The sequence below is a fragment of the Ostrinia nubilalis genome, chromosome Z (assembly GCF_963855985.1).
Source record: "Ostrinia nubilalis chromosome Z, ilOstNubi1.1, whole genome shotgun sequence".
Taxonomy (NCBI): Eukaryota; Metazoa; Arthropoda; class Insecta; order Lepidoptera; family Crambidae; genus Ostrinia; species Ostrinia nubilalis.
The window spans coordinates 13,473,715-13,497,284 of record NC_087119.1 but is presented as its reverse complement, the minus strand read 5'-3'; the positions used below and the strand labels follow the sequence as shown (position 1 = coordinate 13,497,284).

The following is a 23,570-nucleotide window of genomic DNA, read 5'->3' as shown; positions in this document are numbered from 1 at the left end:
GCCAGAGTGGCGCTGGCGGTGCGAGTGTCGCTGTTCTTCGGAATCCCTGCCGCGTACTTCCTTTACTTATTTGTTGTAGCGGCCGCTGCTGGCCGAAGCGAGATCAGCCATGAGAATGCAGGTAAAGCGCAATATAAATCAAATAACAATGCAATGCCAGAGTGGCGCTGGCGGTGCGAGTGTCGCTGTTCTTCGGAATCCCTGCCGCGTACTTCCTTTACTTATTTGTTGTAGCGGCCGCTGCTGGCCGAAGCGAGATCAGCCAGGAGAATTCAGGTAAAGCGCAATATAAATCACCTGGAGTGCATTTCTTTTCTCTATGGTCTGGAAAGCGTGAGCGTGATACTATGCATGCACGTCCTTCTAAAGCAGTGGTTCTAACCGGTGGTCCGCGGACCACTGGTGATCCCTGGAGGCATTCCAAGTGGTCCGCGAAGACATCGTAATAAACAAGTGACGTGACGTGATGAGTCGAGGCAACACAACGCAAACGGCGCACAGTGGGAGAGAAATCGACCTCCCCTTTCATAGGATTTTCAAAAAAACCTGACAAGACAGAAATTTGGTAAAATGGTCCCTCGTGACTTAAAGGTTAAGAACCACTGTTCTAAAGTCACAGTAATAGTGGATTTTTATAAAAACAGTTTAAATTAATATTTACAAAGGTCTTCCGTGCGTACATACGAGTAAATAACTTTAAGTATTAATAAATTAAAGAATGATAACAATTCCAATATCTACCCTTTTCCAGAATCATTTGAAATTTATTCATCCCGTCACCTACTTGGCCTGGTGGAGATCGGGAGGAACTGTACTCCTGCAGCGATCCTGGAGTTCCCCTCCGATGGCCTCACGCATACTCAAAGACGTCATGTGAGTTATCACTAACATAAATAAAACAGAGTGCATACTGCATATGTTACAGTCAAAACTCATAATCGGTCAAAACCGTGATTTTGTGTGAATTGATTTTGACTAACGGCCTTGGTCAAAACCACTTCTGACTGGAAAAATCAGTCAAAAGTAATATTGACCAAGGGCATCTCTCAAAACCACTTTTGACAGATTTTTGCAGTCAAAAGTGGTTTTGACCGATTATGAGTTTTGACTGTAACACATACCTACCTACATATAACATAAATTTAATAATGCCGTTTACATCCTAACTAGAAAAATACTTGTATTTATAATGTGCTAGAGGTAAAATTATGGCGGTCTAGTTTATCCCTGCTTCTAGCTTATCCAGTTTCCAGTTGATGCGCCTTTATAGTCTAAAATCTAGACTCTAGCTAGATTGATAGTCCGAGTAGAAAGTTCTCGATTTGTTAGCATAGACCTATTGATAAAAAATATGTCAATGACCATGTCTGTCCAACTACAATGTGCCTACCTTAACCGCCTTGATCGTTCTAGTAGGAATTGTTCTCTCATTAGAATAATGTTTCCTTTTTTCTTCAATTTACTAATGCGTTTTTTTACAGGGATACATCCTTATCCACTGCATCTTGGCCATTTATTGCTTCATGCTACTGGGCACGGTGTGTGAGCAGTATTTTGTTCCTGCTATCGATATCATTTGTGAACGTAAGTAACCACTTATTATCCACTGAGTACAGTCAGCTACATAACTGCATTAGTTAAAAACCTATTTGTTAATCTATTTATTTAGTTATGAAAAATCTAAATATCTTTCAAGGTTAGGTAATTTGGTTGGGTAACTCTGATTATTGAAAAATATGTTGTTCTTTACAAAACGCAGCAATTTCAATTATCTTATCGGATATTAGAAGTAGGCAATAGGATGTTGATGTTAGGCATCAAATGACAATGAATTTGTCTGCTTGTTTAATGACATTAGAACTCACCATTTAATCAGATTAATGTTATCTTTAAAACAAACAACAGCCTACTTATCACGTACCGATTGATATATTAACGATACCTACTAGTAAATTGTCAGTAGGCATTGCCAAAGCTATTACAAAATTGGATAAACACAAGTAATTTTATTACTTAAATGATTTACAAACTTAAGGCGGTGATACACAATGTGTATCATGCTTGCTGGCTTGACATTGAGGTACCTACCTAGCGTACACACATGATAGTGGACCTTAACTTTACTAACTACTTGCTGAGTTAGTATTGTTTAAAAACTCGTGTTGTAGTAAAATTGCGATAAAAAAAAATACATTGGAATCTCTGTTAACAAATATTGTTATTAATTATGCGGTTGATGATACCCACTCGAAATTAATCTGCCAATGCGAGAAATTGCTTTTACGATGCTTTGCGAGCGGCGCACGCGATGCATTACTGAAACATTGTTAAATGCAAGTTGCTTTGACGTTTGTAATTGTACCGACGTTTCCTTTGAATAACTTAATGCAAAATGTACCTTTTATAAGTAATTAACTCATCGTTTTTCTTATAACGAACACTAGCTGCCGAGCTCTTTCTTTGTACTCTACAATTTGCAGCAGGTGTAGAATGCATTCTAAGTAAATGTATGTAGATAGCCTATACATTAAGTACATGCACTTTACATCAATTTATTGATTCAGAATAATCATATTGTAGCTAAAGTGAATATCTTACACCGACAAATGTTAAGCGTAGCGTACAAACGTAATTTTAAGTATCCCGTCAGCCTGCTTGTTTCTGGCAGCCTCAGTCCTATATTAATGTAGAACCACGAAAAATCATTTACAACAGTTCTGCCAACAGCAGTTTTGGTAATATGAATTGATTATACTTATATTCATGGTAACACCACAGTATATATATGATTTATCTACTGTGGTAACACTGATAAACTAAACTACCTGTGTCACCACCAGTATAGGAATAAGCAGTAGGACCACGGGTAGAGCATTTTTCAACAAGAAGCTGCACCCTATGCTGCACATACAGTTGACATACAAAACTTTTGTTTGGGTAGAATTAATGTGAATTATGTCCATTTTGTGACGGTGACGGTGACGGTGACAGACACATAGTTAACAGGAATTTTGTTATCATCTTAAAAATTAGGGATTGATTGTGAAAACGGGCATTAGTCTTCTGACTCTACCTTCACGTAATGATAACTCATTTTATCAGGGGTAGACATGTCAGCGGATGTGACGGGTGCCACCTTCATGGCAGCCGCTAGTTCCAGCCCGGAGCTGTTCATCAACTGCGTCGGCACCTTCGTGACGGAGGGCGACCTGGGCGTGGGAGCCATCGTCGGTTCCGCTGTCTTCAACGTGCTAGCTGTCCCCGCCTGCTGCGCGCTGTTTGCTGGCAGGGTAAGCCATGGGACTGTTCCCACACCTCGGTATAGTTCCTAGTATATTATGTCAGGTGACGTGACCAAGGCGACGTTCATGGCAGCCACCAGCTCAAGCCCGGAGCTTTTCATTAACTGCGTCGGCACCTTCGTGACAGAGGTTCGTGGAAGCTGTCGACGACTCCGCTGTCTTCAATTGTTTGCTAAAAAACACAAATATTAACATTCTAGCACTTCGCTCCTTCTATTTCTTACCCGTGGCCATTCCTAATCAAACATCTAATATACGTAACGAGCAACAATACTTAACTCCAATTACTTAGCCCTACTGACAAATGCGGCGTTATGACAGATGTGCGGCCGAGCCGATCATGCTTGCAAGGAACTATTTGATGCATGCCGCTATTTTCATGAAGTAAAATAAAATGCATCGATCTATTTGGCTCCAAAAAAAATATATTAATAGAATGATTGCTCCCGAAAATTATCGAAAGTACAAGTCAGCTACTTACTTAAAGAAGGTGATGGTTTTAGGGCACTTCTTCGAAATCGCATTCTTCGGCTGATTCATGTGGACAAATTTCAAATTCAATTTTAGGTTTGTAACATAGACTCATATGAAAATAGGTACACCCAATAACATATATTTGGATAAGGGACTCGTTTTTGTAAAGTAGTTTTCAAGATATCGACGTTCAAATATTTTGTGCCCATATGAATCAGAATTTGTTACATATTAATCAAAAATAGAAATAAAATTTATGATATTCATGTACAATTGGCTCTAAATTAAGAAAATAATCATATTATAACAAAAACAATGATCTGTTGTTATGAAAAAATGCAACGATTCCAAAATAATTCGTGAAAAAACATTTTTTTGAAACTTTATTATACATCCTTAGTATTTTGTCATCATCATAATCATTTCAACTGAACATAAGCCTCTCCCAATGATTTACATAATGACCGATTGGTAGCGGCCTGCATCCTGCGCCTTCCTGTGGGAGGACGTTCTACACTGAGCTTTCCGGCACGTAGCTTCCACTCCAGAAACGTGGTATCCCATCGGCCATCATTTCTGTATACTATGTGTCCTGCCCATTATCACTTCAGTTTGCTAAAACATCGGACTATGCCACCATGCGACTTTAGATCGTTTACGGATCTCCTCATTTCAGATTCGATTGCATAAAAAAAAACAAGCATAGTCCACTCCATAGTACACTATGCAACTTTGTGGTTCGTAAGCCTACAGTGAGAGGCCGCTTTTCAATACAATTTGTCATCATTGATAAACACACACTGGATGTAGACTTTCATCTTATGGCACTAAGGTATTTTAGATGACTCTACCGAGCTGTATCACTTATCCAAGCTATTGTTGTTAAGACGTCCACCTACAAGGTGAAGAAGGTGAGATGAGCTTATAGAGGTTGTGGCAATGGCAATCAGTTAATCTCGAAATCATTGGAGGCCTATGCTCAGCAGTTTAGTATTATGTGCTATGGACGCCATAAGTGTAGCTGAAATAATAATAAAAATAAATAAATCGTTGGGCAATTTCATACAGCGCCATTTAGCTACAAAATAAGCAACAAATTATGCTTGTGTTATGGTTGCTAGCTTAACGGATATACTACTTATTTACTGTTTAAACACAAATGATAATGTTTTTTTTATTCATAACAAGACCGCAATCGCACCTGGTCTTAAGTGATATGCAGTCTGGGATGTCATTCTTAGTTAAAAAAACCTTTTTTGGTGCTTGAAAGACCAAAAACTAATTTATTTTATGATTCATATAGGGCCCTGACCATATGAATCACGCACAGATAAATCAGTTTTTTGCCTAAAATCGAGCAAAACTCGTCATACATACAGACTACAGTGTTGTCATTTTTCTACATGAATCTATAACCCAAAAGCATCACAAGAAAGACAGATTAGATTTTTAATGCAATAATGTAATTTTATAAAGTAGGCATTGTAATCAGCATGCCACCTGAACCAAGCACAGATGAATCAAGTATTTGCCTTCGTCACACCGGGTTCTAAGCCAACCAGCTCCACGTCTGCCTTCTAGATCATCCGTTGCAAGATGGGCTTGCCTACACGCCAGAAACCAGACTCTCATGATTAAAACCTGACTAGTTATGGTCAAGAACAGCTCACGCCATATGAATCAGTATTTTATGCCGGACACTGCTTATTTATTTTTTTGCGAACAAACTAACTTAATTAAAATTATGACACATTTTTTTTGTAGAAGGACAACTCATTAGCTTTCGAAATAATTTTAATTTATATTGATATATCAAAAGGAAAATGCTACATCAACCATTTTGTTCCGGAAAATGGCTAACGGACACACCATATGAATCAGAGAATCACACTTCAAATATTTTTATTTTGTATAAAGACAGCAATTATGTAAAAAATGTAATTTGCGCCAGATAGGGCTATAGCTAAGCTATACGAAAAAAAATATTGCATGCCATTTTGTTAGTTGGTTACAGAACTATACCCAAAGACATCGAAAATTTTGCCTCTGAAGAAATACCCTTTAATTACTTAGAATAGAATGAAATAAAACACCTTTATTGACTCAATCATAACAAAGAACGAAAATCGTAAAAAAATATTTACATAACTTACTTAATTATCATCATCATTTAGTTCAGCTTTTATTATCATTTATTATCATTATATGCCTAAGAGCATGTCAAAGCACTAGGCATGAAACATTAATTTCATGAATAGCAGGTGAAAAATCATATTATGAAATGAATTTCATTAATCACACCTGCTATTTTACTTCACATAGACTGCTATAATTTCACAGCCAATGAAATCACGAATCACATGAATTTCATTCATTCATTCGAGCGAAGTCCGTGAGCGCAGCTCTGCGAAGCGACCGAGCGAGTAAGAAGGAATGATTTGATCATGTGCGTCAAAAGGACAAGAGATGTGATGACGGACGAAACTGGGCATTTTAAATATGAACTTTAAACTCAAAGGTGTAAGGTTTAGATTTCCTTGTCGTGGTTCGTATGATTTCATTAGATAGCAGACAGATGAAATGAATGATTTTTCACTAGTCGCGCGGTTATTGATTGTTGCATACATACTGTTCTGTGAAACTGTTTGTTTTTTGTTGTGTGACATAAAATGAAACAGATATTGTTACATTTCATATTTTAGCTAATTAGCAATCGTTCATCATAATTCATACTTAATTAAAAGTAGCACATTATAATTATGAAAGAGCTACATTAAAACACTGCGAATAAAAATCATTGCCTGTGAAATTTCGCATGTGAAATCATATGAAAAAAAATCATCATTTCATATAATGAAAATGAATGAAAAATAGCAATCATTTCTATGCCTAGCCTACAAAGCACTGGTCTTCCGCGTCATACTGACCACGGTTATTAATTAACAGCATTTCGTCATTTACAAAGACAAAGTCATCGTCTAAACTCTAAACACTTATTCCAATGTTAATCCCAGCGTGCTCATCTTTTTCAATAATTTCATTGATCTGATAATACTGAAAACGTGCAAGGACCAAAATACTTCCTATTATGTATCCTTCCTTATCTAGCATTGGCAAATGAAAGTGCTCGAGCAAAGTGTCTTGTCTAGCTCTTCAATATCCAACCACTTACCTAACTAGGTATAACTTTTACTTGAGTTGCTTGACTTTTTTTTAACTGTAATTAGAGCTGAAAGCATATTAGACTCCTACTAAATTTTTGTTGTAAACTCTAATTTACAAATTGTTTACTTTTTTATGAATGTAATTTTCTGCTCTCCTGCTCTACGTATACTTATATTATTATCCAAAAAGACTTTTTTTTTAATTAATAGGAAGTAGGAAGATTTTTGCACAGTTGTAGACATGACAAACGAACAATGCGTTCTATTACACCTCGACACATTGTGCAAAATATAAACATAAAGAAATTGTTAGTGAATATTATAAACTTCATGGTATTACCTGTGGTATTAAATACCTACATAATGAGGAAATTTATAAGTACCTAGGATAGTTATTAGTGTAAAAAAATTACGAGCAGTTATATTTCAGGAAGTCTTAAATTAATAACAAAATAAAACTATCGGTAACATTTTCAAAGTTTTATGCAAATCATGAATCAATAGTTTATTGTTCCGGTAGAAAAAACTCGACACCCGCAAAATATTCATAGCTCTATTAAGTTCAATAGTAATAATCATGGAAACTGAGTACTGTAATTAATTTACGACTGTAATTAACTTTCATGACTATTCATTATGATAATAAAGTGCCTATAGTCTTGATACCATAGTATTAACTTATTTGGTGTACAACATAATTATTAGCAATGATTGACAGTTCGACAGCATGATGCACAATGTCCTATCGGTCTGCTGTCAAATATTGATTTAATGTTATACTTTATTATTACGCGATATTGATGTTGGCAGGTGCTGATTTGATCGGTAGCAATCAGAATTGATATGCTTTATCATACTAATTAACTTGCGTTTTAGAACGAAAGAAATGCTACATTTTATTAACATTGATGTTATCTAATTAATGAATATTCCACGATTGTTTTTTTTAATTTAGGTATAGGTGCCTACTTAGGTCGTTTGCAAGCGAGTATAATACATATCAAATAGGTAGGTATAATACGGATCTGAGACGTGGTCGCTTACTATGGGTCTCATAAAATGGAGCGTGCTATGCTCGGAGTTTCCCTGCGTGGTCGAATCAGAAATGAGGAGATCCGTAGGAGAACCAGAGTGACTGACATAGCCCGCAGAATCGCTAAAATCAAGTGGCAGTGGGCGGGGCACATAGCTCGAAAAGCTGATGGCCGCTGGGGCAGGAAAGTTCTTGAATGGCGACCACGAGCCGGAAGACGTAGCGTGGGCAGTCCTCCCACTAGGTGGACCGACGAACTGGTGAAGGTCACGGGAGGTGCCTGAATGCGAGCGGCGCAGGACCGGTCTTTGTGGAAATCCTTATGGGAGGCCTTTGTCCAGCAGTGGACGTCTTTCGGCTGAAACGAACGAATATCTTATATTATAAAAATACTACATGTTAGAACATAGTTAGTTTCATCTAAAAACGTCCACTAGTTTTTTCGTGTAGGTCTATCAAACAAACAAACGTCCATCCAAAGTCGATTACTGGAATAGTTCTTTTGTAGAACAGTTCCTAGTTTTTTTAATGTCTACGATTAGATACACATGTGCGATGAATTTTATTTTTGTGACAGACCGAAAATCACACAGGCGAAGCCGTTCACAAAAGCTAGTAGTAAAAAAATATGTTTTTCAGGTGATAGAGCTGGACTGGTGGTCGGTGTCGCGCGACTGCCTGATGTACGCCGTGGCGGTGGTGGCGCTGATCCTGACTCTCCTGGACGACACCATCTATTGGCACGAGGCGCTGCTGCTGGTACTCATGTACATCTTCTACATCCTGGGTGAGTTGACAGATCATTAGCTTAAAGGGGAACAAAATTGTTTTACATACCTAGTAACTTGAACAAAATATACATCGTAGAACTGATGGCGTTAGGGTTAGAGCAGAAACTTCTCCGTTTGAAACTTTCCCACTCCTCGAGTGGGGATCACGGACTGGAGATAGTGTAGACACTCCTTTCAGTTGGTGGATCGATAGTGAAATTCCCAGGAAACACCTATTCCAGTGCAAGACTGGAAGAGGCCTTTGTCCAGCAGTAGCTAGCAGTAGAAATGAGGTGGTTGAAAAAACGAATAAAATTGTCTTCTATGGTCGGAAATTACTTATTCGGATTTTACGACTAGTACACTACCTTTAGGATATTATCAAGCCGTCTTTATAACCAATTAGCCTCTAGCTGGGGTTAAACCTTTCCGCATTTTTCTCAACGTTATAAATAATTATTAGCCAGAACTATTAATGATGTGGAACACTTAATTACTTTCCTTGAATACTTTCTACTTTCCTATTTAATTATTTAATTGTAACTAAACCTAACTAATTAATTAGATTACCTATATTTTTTCCAGCAATGGTATTCAACGGTCGCCTAGGATCGTTTGTGAAAAGTGGGTGCTGCGTTCCCAGCAAACCTAAAATATACACGGAGGTTACGCCGCTGCTTATAAAAGGTGCGTACGAGTATGTAACGATGACACAAAGAAAAATGCTTATTGCGGCAAACGCAATATCTTACTTAAGCCGTGTTAAAGCGTAATGAAGCGGAGAATATTTACGAGTACTAGTTGGTTTTACCAGCGATTCTTACTTGTTTCATAGGCAATGAGGTGATTTTCATCACATTTGCAAGGAACACAACCTCGTCTGATAAAATGAAAATTTTGAAAAATGGCACGCGAAATTATTTGTTTGCCCAGCCCGATTGCAAACTATACAGTATGAATTAATAATTATACTACGTTGAATGCGAAAAACGTGAACATTTACAAGTCAAATTCATTATTTGTCGAAAAAAATATATTTTAAAACACACACTTAGCTGGAACTTAACAACATTTTACAGTAGAGCAGTTACCTAAACGAAAACGCACGCGAATGTATCTAGGTAATAGGCTTCTACACGGTTTATTATGAACCATTTTACGAGCAAAATGTGTACGAGTATAAACAAATATTAACATCGTGACAGCTAACTAATATTAATTTGTTTGCACGACGTTATTCTTTCAATGAAGTTATTAAATAAAAGGAAACACATTTTCGCATTACAGCAGTAATCGTTAATTAACTGCTAAGGTGCAATTAATTCTAGTGGTGTTGTGCATATGTAATTTGGTTCCTGGTTTTCGTTAGCCATGGCTATTGAATGTCTTGTCACCCTATTATTATAACCGCGGAAGTTTAAATTGTGTGTGAGGATTTAACTTACTCTTTACGCGAAAACTACAGAATGGATTGCAATGAAACTTCATCTTTTAATTAAGTTAATCGATGAACGGATTTTGGTATTTTCTCAAACGAAACTGCAAAATTTTACTTTATATACAAAATAAATCTTAGTTTGTCAGGTAAAGAAATTAGGGGGGTGGAGCTCCTGGTATTCGAGGTAGGGGTACCACAAACGATGTGCATAGGCATCAGTCGTTTGTATGTGAGAAAAATATATATGATTTTTTTATTATTATATGTAGGTTTTATTATTTATGTAGAAAAGCACATACTTCACAAGGAATTTAGGATCTTTGATACATTACAAAAACATATCCCGCGGGTCTAATTTATTTAATTATTCTATTCCCTATTTCATTTAATTTCATCATTTGCGGCGGGATTTATTGTCCATCAACGATATCCATGTAATGTAAGCAATTAATTGTGGTTTTATTAGACTACAAGTCTAAAAAAGTAATGGACAGTAACTGCCTACTTGGCAAGGAAAAAGTTTACCTATCTAACAGACAAGTGACTTATTAATTTACTATCATGAAACACGTAATTACTACGAGTAGATATTTCTGAAGTGACCACACTTCCCGTTTTGAATGAGACAGTCCCATTTACAACTAGGTACTAAATTCGTGAGTCCCAAGAATAACTCTTGTATGCAAAATGGCCTGTTTTCAGATATGAGAAAAATACAGTAATTTCAATATTAATAAGTAATAATTATGGTATTAAACTCGTCTACCTATTCAATTATCATAAAGTATTCAAATCAGCGTCAAATATGTAGTTCGTGACACCCAAAGCACAAAGTACATAGCTAAAAAGTTCGCAACACGTCTTTGTCACAATTGGAATAAGGTTGTGTTGTCAACTTATTGGCCACTTTGGGTGTCCCAACACAAACTATTTGGCGCTGATTATACATAACTTATAATAATTTAGTTAATCTTGCAAAGAAAAAATAAATACAACACATAGTTACTTACTTATAAAGTCGGGTAAGTATAAAGTAAGTTATAGATAACTAGTCCCGTTTTGACATAAAAACGTGGTCAGTTTATGTCTCGCCGTAGTAGTACGCAATCTAATCAAACGTCGCATGCGCCGCTTTAAAGAGTTTTTATTAAAATAAATAATACACGATGCAATTTAAGAAACATTACGATTGCCTGGCGTCACCTAGCGTGCTACTTGCATGTAATTTAAGTATAAAGTACCATGATTGATATGAGTAGGTACCTACTGTTAAATTATAATAAATTGTTTGTTGATTGAAGAGTACGTGTGTTTGTTTTTAAATAACAATTATTTATAAATGAAGACATAATTAATAATTATCTTCATTGTTCATAATATTGACATAAACTAAAGATTTAACTTGCAATTAATTGGTATGATTTACCAACTGAGAAATAATTACTTAATAACATTAGAGGTTATTAATAACACAGTAATATAGTGTAATATAATTTTAATTACTATTATCTACACCAGTGGTTCTTAACCGGTGGTCCGCGGACCACTGGTGGTCCCTGGAGGCATTCCAAGTGGTCCTCGAAGAACACTTGCACGCCTTGGTCAAAACCACTTTTAACTGATTTTTGCAGTCAAACTGGTTTTCAAAAAAATTCTTTCACCATTCGAAAGCTACATTATCCACGAGTAACAGCTATAGGCTAAATTTTATTTTGGAAAAAAATAGGGTTCCGTAAAATATGTAGATAATATAGTCCACGCGCGCGAAGCCGCGGGCGGAAAGCTAGTAAAACATAAACACATTAATGTAACTTGAAATGAATCGGTATAACTGACCAATTATTCAAATTACAACCTAATAAAATAAAGATATATATTTTTATTTAACATAATAAAATCGATATTTTCTAGAAAAGCAACACCCCCTGGATGCCTCAGGTCGCATGAGCCGCTCCATCCGTCACGTTGATTTGGAAAACGGCATGGAAATGATGAAGCGGCACGACTCTACGGGATCAGGTAACTTTAGATTAAATCAATCAAACAATAACATCATCATAGAGCTCAAATTCATTACAAAACACTCTATTCCGACACAAGCTTAGTAGACCTGTGACTTTACATTACATTATGCCAATAATAAGATAAAAAAAATAAGGAATATTTTCAAAATATTCCTTAATTTCAAAATAATCTTTACAATTCGAATTCAAAATTGGAACACATCCTACCAGAAACAAGCAGCGTAAACTCGCTAAGGCCGGACGAAAAGACATTCCTCCTAAAGAAACTTCTGTAGGTAGCTAATACATGGCCCTAGGGCTGGTGTTATATGCCACCATCCCCGATTGATAACTTTTTCAATTCTAATTCTCACTTTGATCCACAAACCAGTGTAACATGGCTCTATATTATACCATGCTGTGATGTACGAGAAACTTATTTATACATGATCTAAATTGGAACGTCCTTCCCACCAGACACAAGCAGCATCAGCTCACTATGGTCGTGGCCGGACGAGAAGACATCTGCCCTAAAGAAGCTACTGTGGGTGGTCACATGGCCCCTGGGGCTGATACTGTGGGCCACCATCCCCGACTGCCGGCGGCACCCGCGCCTATACCCGCTCACCTTCGTCATGTGCATCGCCTGGATCGGCGGCGTCTCTTACCTGGTCGCCTGGATTATTACTATACTTGGTAATTGAGCAAGAATAACATATAGGTCAAAAGCAAAAGGCCTCATCCGAGCAATAAGCTTTTTTTGGTTCATAGTATGACTACTATGACATGACTGTCACTAGGACGCATTGTTTCCGAGGATTAAGCGAAAAACCGAAAAACGGTACCTTCAAACCCCCGCCGGCTCAAGGGCTAAGGGCGGGGACTTTTGATATGTTCACCTCCTAACTACTCTAAATAAAGTCCCGAAGTCAGAAATTGTGTTCCAGGTATTTCCCTCTACACCGTCATTAAAGCATTCATTGACTGGACTAGTCAATATTCGTGAGAAATACAAAAAAGCAATTTTCTTAAAAATGGCCAGTTCCTAAAGCAAAACAAAAGAGTCACACTAATGTCGTTAAAATACTGTTTTCACTGTTAGTCCAGTCAATGAATGCCTTAACGAAGGTGTAGAGAGAAATCTGTGGAACACAATTTCTGACCTCGGGACTTTATTTAGACTAGCTAAGAGGTGAACATAGTAAAAGTCCCCGCCCTTAGCCCTTGAGCCGGCGGAGAGAGGCGGGTTGAAAGGTACCACTTTTTGGTTTTTCGCTTAATCCTCGGAAACTATGCGTCCTAGTGACATAGCTACTATGAACCAATAAAAGCTTATTCAATTTGCTACAGGTGAGACAGTCAAGATTTTCTATACATTGTATAGTTTTCGCGGCATCTGCTCTAGAAGGTCTGTAATATTGGAAATTTTAATTTTGTCTTACATGTTCCCATCAGGAGAAAATCGACTAAATCAACATTAAGCAAACATTCTAGATATGCGGGAGCATGTTAAGCCTAGTTCCAGGGAGGGGACTGCACCGTGCGTATATTTAGACGAACCACTTGCAGCCACTTTTGACTCCTCATCACTCAAAAAGTACTGTGCATTAACACTTCAAATTTGGCTCATGTGTTAAAACTTACGAGATAAATATCAGCTTCAAATTTCATAAATATACCTCAAACGGTTATTTAGGTATTGACGTTCAAAAATCGACATTTAGAACACTAAAATCTATCTTTTACCTGTGAAATGTTAAAATTTACTGGTTTTTTATTTCTTCCTTTGTATTTACACATCTACCTATCTGGATGCCAAATTTGAACCTTCAAGGTCATCTGGAAGTGGTTAGAATTTGGTCTAAAGGTCAGACATGTAGATTTTTGGACGTCAATACCTAAAGAACCGTTTGAGGTATATTTATGAAATTTGAAGCGGATGTTTATCTCGTAAGTCTCAACACATGAGCCAAATTTGAAGTGTTAATGCACAGTACTTTTTGAGTGATGAGGAGTCAAAAGTGGCTGCAAGTGGTTCGTCTAAATATACGCACGGTGCAGTCCCCTCTCTGGAACTAGGCTTAACATGCTCCCGCATATCTAGAATGTTTGCTCAATGTTGATTTAGTCGATTTTCTCCTGATGGGAACATGTAAGACAAAAATAAAATTTCCAATATTACAGACCTTCTAGAGCAGATGCCGCGAAAACTATACAAGATATAGAAAAACTTGACTATCTCACCTGTAGCAAATTGAATAAGCTTTTTTTGGTTCATAGTAGCCATGACACTAAGACGCATAGTTTCCGAGGATTAAGCGAAAAACCGAAAAGTGGTACCTTTAAACCCCCCTCTCCCTGCCGGCTCAAGTGCTAAGGGCGGGGACTTTTGCTATGTTCACCTCCTGACTAGTCCAAATAAAGTCCCGAAGTCAAAAATTGTGTTCCACGGATTTCCATCTATAATGCTTTATTGACTGGACTATGTAGGCAATCATAAGAATACCTACTGACTCTAACATGCGTAAAATTGATAAACTTTCCTTTTTTCCTTGTTTCTTTATTTATTTGCGCTATAAATTTAGATAAATAAATAAACTTGTGTTTAATAGGTTAGCCCAGAGCTTCCCAAACTTTTTTTAACTAGACGCCCTTGTGAACTTGCATTTTTTTGCTGCGACGCATCCCTTGATCTTGAAAATCTTCATAAATTATGTTCCAGGTGACACCCTTGAAGTCCCAGACAGCATTACAGGACTGACCATTCTGGCCGCAGGCACCAGCCTGCCCGAGGCCGTGTCCAGTGTGCTTGTCACTATGCAAGGTACGTCAACAGGGGAACTTTAGCTCCACCCTTTACGAGTAGTTTAGCCTTTTCTCACAAGGCAGATTGCAAGTTGTGTACAGCAACTACAACGCCAGTTTTAAGGGTTCAAATAGTGACGATGTAGGTTGAGAATGTAAATCTGGTTAATTTTCAGATGTTTATCATTTATTTAGATACCTACCATGTATTAGTTCTAGTTATTTTTGTTTAATTTAGGGCTAGGTACTCATACTAGCTGTGTTACTAGTTATAATTTATAAAACTACTTACGTTCTCATTATTGTAGGGCACGGCACCATGGGCATCAGCAATTCCATCGGATCTAATACTTTCGACATATTACTTTGCTTGGGACTCCCTTGGTTGGTGAAATCTCTATTCTACCCGTCAGTCCCAGGAAACCATTGGGTGAGTAAATTGTTAAACGTATGTAGTAATAAGTAAGTGTAGAGCTCTACATAGCCTTTCAGTTTGTCTGAAAAATAAATAAGATTCCGGGGAGCATAATAAGCTGTGAGGTGTTCTAATTGAGCCATGTCCGATGGTTCACTAAGGATTGTGACACTACGGAAGAAGCTCGATTTCGTCAGCAACTCGTGTTCAGTAGGTACAAGACAGCGCGTGACCATCACCTGCAATTTCCAGGTGACGATAAACTCCAGCGGGCTGTCTTACAGCGCGATCTCGCTGCTGTCAACTCTGTTCGCGCTGTACGGCTGCCTGGCGCTGAACAAGTTCCAACTGGACTGGCGCATCGGCGTCACCTGCGCCGCGGTGTACCTGGCCTTCCTCGTCTTCGCTGCGCTCATAGAACTCAACGTGTTCTTCCTGGTCAACTTGCCTATCTGTCCTCACTGATTAGTTATAAAGCTACGGCCTCCTATTCGTGATGTCAGATTACAGTGTGAACGTCCAATCATAGATATACTATGATGATATTAAATTTCTGACTTCACCATACTACCATTTATATGCCAATGTTAACATGGGCTAGTGTCGGCTCATATACCCATTATCTAACTAACACCCTGTAGAGAGATGTTAACTAATGCGCTGAGTTCGAAACTCAGTGTCGCATAAGAAATTCACACAGAATCAAAATTCAGAATAAACAGCGTGTGCCATTTTAGTCACGTTAAAATACAAGTGTGCAAATTGATTGCTAACGATATTCGAGTTTCAGATTTTCAACTAAACCTTCAAGGATCTCGTAGTGCACATCTACTCATCTCACACGCTTTTAATCTACTAATGGTTTGTGTTAGCAATCACATACCTACTTTAGTACCATATTTAAGGTTAGGTTAGCCAGTCTAGGAGATTTGGAGCTAGTGAACTCCAGACCTACGTCATTTTATAAAAGCTGAAAGTTTGTCAGTGTTTGCTTCCAATATTGGTAAGAATGTTGGTGCATCATAGCGTTCACCAGCTCTTAGTCTATTGCGCTACTAGAAGTCTGGCAATATCATTTCGAGACAAGGGAGTGGGGCGAGTGGGGGGAGTGGTATATGACCGACACTTGACCCATCCTGCTTGCGATTAGCACAGTTAATGCGTAAGTGCCGGGCTCAACGATTGACGGAATATCGTCATTATCCGATTAAAACTAGTGCGTTAAAGTTTCACTTTAGCTTGTATGAAAAGACTGTGCTGGTTTGTACTTAAACAAAAATAACTCAGGACAAGCCATACTTGCTGTTATGCCACTTAAAGTAAGATGATGAGAATATAATAAGCTTACCGGTACTAACGGTTTTAAAATGTATGTAGGCCTATTTTAAAAATTTCGACCTTTAATATACTACCTAGGTACTTTATAATAGGGATTTTAATAGGGGTTATAGTTATTAAAAGCCATGATACTTACAATATAATTTATTCACAGTTTGTTTCAAAGGGAGTACAGTAAAACATTAAAACTATAAGGCATAAAAGCATTTCTGCCACAGAAAACCGAAACAGTTTAGCCCGTACAGATGTCAGCAGGTCAACGTAAACTTTACATCGTATGTACCTATTTGTAATAGGTGTTATTTTGCAATAAAATATATAGTCTGATGTGCTTTCGACTGTACAAATACTGTTGAACAATAAAAAATAACAAATAATCGTAAGGTTTAAAGGTTTTCTATTCGTTTGGTGAGACTAAATTAATAATACATCGGAAATACTAAATGCCTTTTCATTTCATTATTTACCCAACACCATTGATACAGTCACATTATTAACGTGGACAAAACCACGACACAGTTGTGCAGAGAATATTGTAAGATCTTGAGATTTTAGTAACTAGGTAAGTTTTATTTAAACATCGCACAAAATCAGCACTGAATTGTCGCCTATTCTACATAGGCACTTATACATTAGTCATATTTACTTATTTACCTAGTTATAATTTTAAGTATATTATTATAGTAAGTACATAATCTTAGCACTGATTTTGAAACAATAAAATAGACTAACAATTAGGTAATCAATTTATCGATGTATAATTAATTAGGATTAAAAATCGACTGTCCTTTAATGTATGTTTACAACCAACTTATAAGATGTACCTACTTACGCCTGTATTCACAAACGATGCTTGCTTAAGTGAAGCAGCAAATCGAACGCACAGCGTTGAATAGAGCTCTGTGATTAGTATCGTGCATCCACGTGCACTGTAATACCTCATAGTAATGTTTGTGAATACGGGCGTTAGTTTACTTCCTGCTGCTGTATTTATTTAGGTACTTAATACGATAGTAATAGAAAGTTTTAAGAACTATTATACCGTTAATATTAATTAAACAGTTCGTTAAAGCTCACAGTGAATAAAAAGTGTCAACTAATTATTGTTTGAAGTCTTTTTAATCTAATTCTAAGGGAAAAATAAAGAAAACACAATGTAACAACAAGAGTCTTATTTGCAACACTTATTATGTGGGACATATTATATGTGTAGTAATTTAATATAGTGTCAATGTAAAATATGTGAATTGTCCACAATTTTCGAAAATCACATCAAATGTTTAAGTCGTATTTTTTTACTTACCGCAAACTTTTTTGTTAAACGATTTAATTTCACGTAATCACATGACTTTTGTTTTATAATACTTTATTTAGTTGTACAACACGTGTCCCGAATTACTATTTAGGGGTAATGCATATAACTGCTCTCCCTCTCGACACAGTTATATGGTAGAGATTTCAGTAATATGGGGATCGAAGTTACTCTAAAATAATAATTCAGTTGCTAAGCACCAGAATAATTCTCATATTTTCAGACAAATATGCCGCTCTACCTTTTTCAAGACTCAATAGATTAAGCTTAATAATTAAGACTACAGTCACACCTAACTAGGGGAAAAAATAGTAATTTTAGTTACGTATCTTATATTATGGACATTTCAAGTTTTTGTATATTTTGAAAATAATAAAATGTACGTAGTCGACAATATAAAAAATAGGACCTAATAAATAATCCAATATCCTAGTTATTGGTAACTAATGCAGACATTTTTGAAGTAAATTATTATTACATATTCAAAATACTTAGTTCGTACTGCTTTCTACTTTAAAATCAAGAGGGCAATAAGTAAGTAGACCATTATGGGAATAGTGAGCTATAAACGTATTTCAAATTATTGCATCATTACACATAAGGCGTTCAACTTTTCCATTTCGATGAGCATAAAGTGTAAAAACAAAGACAATACATAATCGGCGCCGGTAATTAGATAGAAGTATGACACGCGAGCGACATCGCGCGTGCGTCTCTGCGCCCGCGGCATATCGCCGCATCACTACGCCCGGGTAATAGGCGCGCGAAACAACTGCGGGAAACCACCGCCTTCCGCGTCGCGTATTACCATCTACAAGTCTACAAAAACTATGAGAAACGTATAATATAAACGCAACATTGCGAAACAGTTACGCATTATTACATGCCAGCATATTGCGCCTGCGTCTCCAAAACCCCAAATAACTTAACAATTTGTAAATACCAATCACAAAACAATGATTGATTAAAATTTCGGACTCTACTAATGTACTATCTACCTCGGGGTAATATTGAGTTCAGTAGTCGCTGTAACAAACTTGGCTTCTGGGTTGTTGTGAACATCATGTGCATTGGATTCATGCAGTACTTATACGGTCTACTTGATGACCCGTGCATAACAAACGGATAGGGATGCTTCATCAGAGGCGAAATCGAGCTCCCGACTAAACTGATGGGTTTAGTGAATCGAATGGGCTGCGTTTTTACCACATCTGGCTGGCTCGCGCCTCCTAGCAAAATTATCGGAATCGAACTCGTCTTGGTAGGCTTCGGTGGCGCCCTTGAACTCGTCAGTTTTGGTAAAGGTCTTGACGTAGTGGATATTTCGATAATTTCCTGCAGTATAGACTCATCATAATCCCTGTTTTCTTCAACTAAAGGCGATACGAATACCACCTGTCGCAGACTGTTGATATCTTGTACCAGTTTGGCGTGCTCTTTGACAATATCTTCAGCGTTCGGCAACAAACGGTCGATTCTACGAGCCATAATTTCGTTGGTGTTCAATAAAGGAAAAGTGGGATACGTCGCTGAAGTTGGTTGGAGAGTCTGTATCTTTCTTGGCTTAGGACGCCACCCTGTGAAGTGCCATGGTTACGGTTATTGCGAATAAAGCATTAAAAGTATATAATCTATATGTTATTTTGTATTTACCTTCACGAACTGCTCTGCCATGTCGGTCAACCAGTATAGAGGAGTCGAAACAGTTTGCCTGAAACAAAAAGTGAGGGCTGGCAGGAAAAAGATATAATCACTATCAGATTAAGATATTATCGCATCAGTCGGTTCTAAACTAGCAATAATACAATGCAGTTAAGTTCATTAACTCGCTTGAGGCGTGCAAACAATGCATTTTCGCTGCACATGAAGTTCGCTTCGATGCGCCGTGACTACACAAAACGATCATTTTAATTAAAACAATGAAAGCGTTTGACGATTAGGAAATAAATAAAACAAGTATAAAATAGGTACCAATGCCGCTGAAGGCAGGCCGCTACCAATCAATCAACATGGAAAACATTGTGAGAGGCCTATGTTCAGCAGTGGACGTCTTAGGGCTGAAATGATGATGATGAAAATAGGTACTACCTTTTGGTCTATGTGATAAATCAGTTTACAAAAATGGCCTACTGGAAAATTAAGTTAACATCACTTTAGTACAATTAGTTTTTGAGTGTATGTCATAAAATACCTACTTTGAGTATCATGTTTAAAAATTACAAAAAAAAATGTTTACAACGTAAATACAGTAGCATCTACTTCTTTTTGTGTAATTGTGATAATGCACTTAAAAAACATGGTTTCGTGACCCAAACATTGTTAGCTCTAATTGGATTTAATTTCGGTTTCCTTACAATTACCTGTCATTAATCATCCATCATACCTTGCATTTGTATCGCGATACACACAGCGATTTCTTTCACTTGTCACTAGTAATTAAGCATCCATAAATAAATTAACACTACCACTTACTTTGCAAGTACCTAGGTGTACATACACGCATATTTTTTTGGGAGGACTACACGTATCTGCCTAGGTGCCGATATTGCATGTTTTTAAATCACTTTAATGATATCTTGTAAATACTAAACTGTTTATACAACACATTTCATTTTGTTTCCGAATCGAGATGGTAATCGCTGTGATACATCCCCCAATCACGTAAAAGAATGAGTTATGCGACTTTATTGAATCGGATTGAAATGTGTAACAATAACATTATACAAAATAAGGTATGTACTTATGTTTTCCCTTTGGTTTTCCTATGTAACTTTCTGTGGCCCTAACTCATTTTATGGCAATGAAGTGCATATAATAACATGACATTCGGCGTTTTCTCTACTTACTTAAACAGAGTAACTTTAAGCGTCTATTTACCATGCATCCGCTAATTCCTAAACTAGGCTCTGTTTTTGATGAGATTTTCTTAATCTTGTAACTAGATACTTTTTCACGAAGGTGTTTTACTAAACCCTTTTCTCAAAATGAAACTTGTACGAAGACCGGGCGCGACGCTTTATTAAAAAAAGCTATACTTAAATGCTTTTTTAACTTATGAAGATTATAAAAAACATACAATACAACAGGGAATTACCAGTTTCTATGTTTTTCGATAACACAATGTAATGCCTAATTCGTTTTATATTCTAAAATTGTATAAAACTATCACACGGAAGTGTTCGGTTGTGTGTTTGTTATAACGCGCCTCTTTATGTATATCGTTAAAGCCACGCTAAAGCTAAATCAATAAAAAAATTGAACTAACTTTAATGAGGAGAAAGCATCTGATAAGCAGTAAGTTATTTTATTTTATGACAATAATATTTATAGTTGTTTTAATCCAACCCTGGTATCTAATATTATAACCCTAATATTTAAACACACATAAAAATAAAACTTTTAATTTTTCACTGACACTCCGAAGTCCATTTGTCACAGTGTAAAGGAATTCGCTGTTTTGAACTTGCACATCCTTACCTGAGTTGAGGGCAAATGCTGTTTCCTGGTAAAATATCGGAAGTCCAGGGTTCCTCCGACCAGCAGCAACGAGGTGGCCTGCCACAGTACCGCCCACCGCCACATCTTCGCACGACTGACTGGTCGCTCCACCACGCCGCCACCACCACGCCTTACCACCACTTCGTCAAATATTACCAACATTATCTAACCATTTTTTCGCCAAACTTCGAGTTCCTTCCTCCCTCTTAGGCAGTGCATGCTCGTGTACCTTCATAAAAAGTCCATAGGAAGCAATTATACACGAAGTCACTTAAATGGCTAAGATTGATGAACCTAAATCAATCAATCTACACATCAAAGAACACAGTTTACTATGGTCGCTAACAAACCATATTAGAACTGAAGATACATTATAACCGCCACTTTTACAATATCGTTCATTTGATATGTTCCTGAAAAACTTTTACAAGCTTAGGCTGAGTTGCACGGGTTGTACCACTTTATTTTAACCGTGACTATAACCATAGAGGTTACTTACATTACTTTAACACTAACAAACGTCAAAGATCTGTCAAACTCCATACAAAAAACACGATATCGTTTCTCAACTCAACTTTCAAAAACGTCGATATCTACCATTAAGATATTTTTTAGTCTTTTGAACCTCCTGTCGTTAAAGGACAATGGGCAAAATGGTACCCGGCTCCAATAGATATGCTTCTAGTGTCGTTTGAAAGGTCTTACCAAGACGAACAACTTTTACTATGGCCACCAGCCTCAGATCTGGTTGTGTTCGAAGATAAACATACTTTTTAGCAAAATAGTACCCGGCTCCAATAGTTATGTTTGTAGTGTCATTTGAAAGGTCTTACCAAGACGAACAACATTTACTATGGCCACCAGCCTCAGATCTGGTTGCGTTCGAAGATAAACATACTTTTTATGTAACCTAATTATCATACGTGTCCAATGTCCATAGTATGGTACTTAGGTTGTGCGAGGCATGAAGTGTTTACTGCTCCATCATCCTTCCTTAACTTTATAATTATTGATAGGGATAGTTGTGAAATAAATATTTTTATTTGAAGAACTACTACCCCCTTATTAATAAAAAGTTACACCTAGGAGAAACCTTGACAACCAAATGACAATTTAAGCCAGAGTTCAACTAGGCCCTAGACCCTAGTTACTAGGGTGTAACTTTTATTAATAAAGGTGTTAAGAGTTTTATTACTTCTTAAGGGTTTTATTATGGGTTGCTAAAGCGAATAAACCCACAAGACCCATTAAGTCCACCCACAGGATGGACCGACGACCTCATAAAGGTAGCGGGAAGGCGCTGGATGCAGGCCGCTACCAACCGGCCATTGTGGAAATCATTGGGGGAGGCCTATGTTCAACTAGACGTTCTATGGCTAAAGTGATCATGATGATGATGATGAAAGCGAATAAAGGGCTAATAGCTTGGGTAGTTCATCGTAGGTACAATCCTTTCCTTTTGAATGTTTATTTTAGCTATATTAATAGATTGTAGTCATAGTACATACTCGTATACATGGATGATTGTGTTATACTTTCATATAATACTTAGTGGAATTACTGCTTTCAAAACGTGAATTAGAACTGGCCCCATAGCAGACATTTTCCTACATCTAAAGGCCTTTTGAAATATATATTGGTTATGGCTATTGGAGCGGGTACCACTTTCCATACATTTGTGCCCATCATCCTTTCCCTGTCGATCTGGAGGTTCTATTCGGTTCCAATCTAATGCCCGTTTTCACCATCAAACCCTATTTTTTAAGTGACCCCTATGGTAACACATAACAGGAATTATTTTTTCAAAAGGGTCACTTCAAAATTAGGAATTGATGGTGAAAACGGACGTAAACCTCGTGTCATACGATTATTGCGGAGAAGATAATCGTAAACCACTATTTTAAGCTGAATTAATGCCAGAGTGTGCAGCTACCTTAAATTCATTACCACATAATGATCGAATAGCGTCGAACAATAGGGACGATGAGATTTCAGAGTAAGGTGAACGAATTTACCGT

At 37.2% G+C, this 23,570-nt stretch overlaps 2 protein-coding genes across 3 annotated transcripts; one reads left to right on the top strand and one right to left on the bottom strand.

The window, feature by feature from the left end:
- LOC135086671 (sodium/potassium/calcium exchanger 3-like) lies at nucleotides 1-17,743 on the top strand. Of its 2 annotated transcripts, none has more exons than XM_063981444.1 (11): nucleotides 1-121; nucleotides 752-873; nucleotides 1,482-1,584; nucleotides 3,103-3,290; nucleotides 8,613-8,760; nucleotides 9,329-9,430; nucleotides 12,093-12,200; nucleotides 12,662-12,880; nucleotides 14,907-15,008; nucleotides 15,298-15,419; nucleotides 15,657-17,743. In XM_063981444.1, exons 3-11 carry the CDS (start codon nucleotides 1,524-1,526, stop codon nucleotides 15,867-15,869), a joined length of 1,263 nt encoding a protein of 420 aa, XP_063837514.1. In that variant the 5' UTR covers nucleotides 1-121; nucleotides 752-873; nucleotides 1,482-1,523; the 3' UTR covers nucleotides 15,870-17,743. The 2 variants fall into 2 exon arrangements, with proteins under 2 accessions (XP_063837514.1, XP_063837513.1); XM_063981443.1 differs by lacking the exon at nucleotides 1-121 and adding an exon at nucleotides 147-276.
- On the bottom strand, nucleotides 17,329-21,922 carry LOC135086672 (uncharacterized). The gene is made up of 3 exons (XM_063981446.1): nucleotides 21,532-21,922; nucleotides 19,708-19,765; nucleotides 17,329-19,631 (listed from the first exon to the last, which is right to left on the bottom strand). Exons 1-3 carry the CDS (start codon nucleotides 21,712-21,714, stop codon nucleotides 19,045-19,047), a joined length of 828 nt encoding a protein of 275 aa, XP_063837516.1. The 5' UTR covers nucleotides 21,715-21,922; the 3' UTR covers nucleotides 17,329-19,044.
- Between the last annotated feature and the right edge of the window lie 1,648 nt (nucleotides 21,923-23,570).

Bases quoted from the DNA above. Each gene is read 5' to 3' on its own strand.
- LOC135086672 (XM_063981446.1), bottom strand. From the start codon at position 21,714: ATGTTGGTAATATTTGACGAAGTGGTGGTAAGGCGTGGTGGTGGCGGC. The intron at 19,766-21,531 runs GTAAGGATGTGC...TTTTTGTTTCAG, and splicing joins AGCATTTGCCCTCAACTCAG to GCAAACTGTTTCGACTCCTC. The intron at 19,632-19,707 runs GTAAATACAAAA...GGCACTTCACAG, and splicing joins TGGCAGAGCAGTTCGTGAAG to GGTGGCGTCCTAAGCCAAGA.
- LOC135086671 (XM_063981444.1), top strand. From the start codon at position 1,524: ATGCTACTGGGCACGGTGTGTGAGCAGTATTTTGTTCCTGCTATCGAT. The intron at 1,585-3,102 runs GTAAGTAACCAC...TCATTTTATCAG, and splicing joins TATCGATATCATTTGTGAAC to GGGTAGACATGTCAGCGGAT. The intron at 15,009-15,297 runs GTACGTCAACAG...TCATTATTGTAG, and splicing joins TGTGCTTGTCACTATGCAAG to GGCACGGCACCATGGGCATC.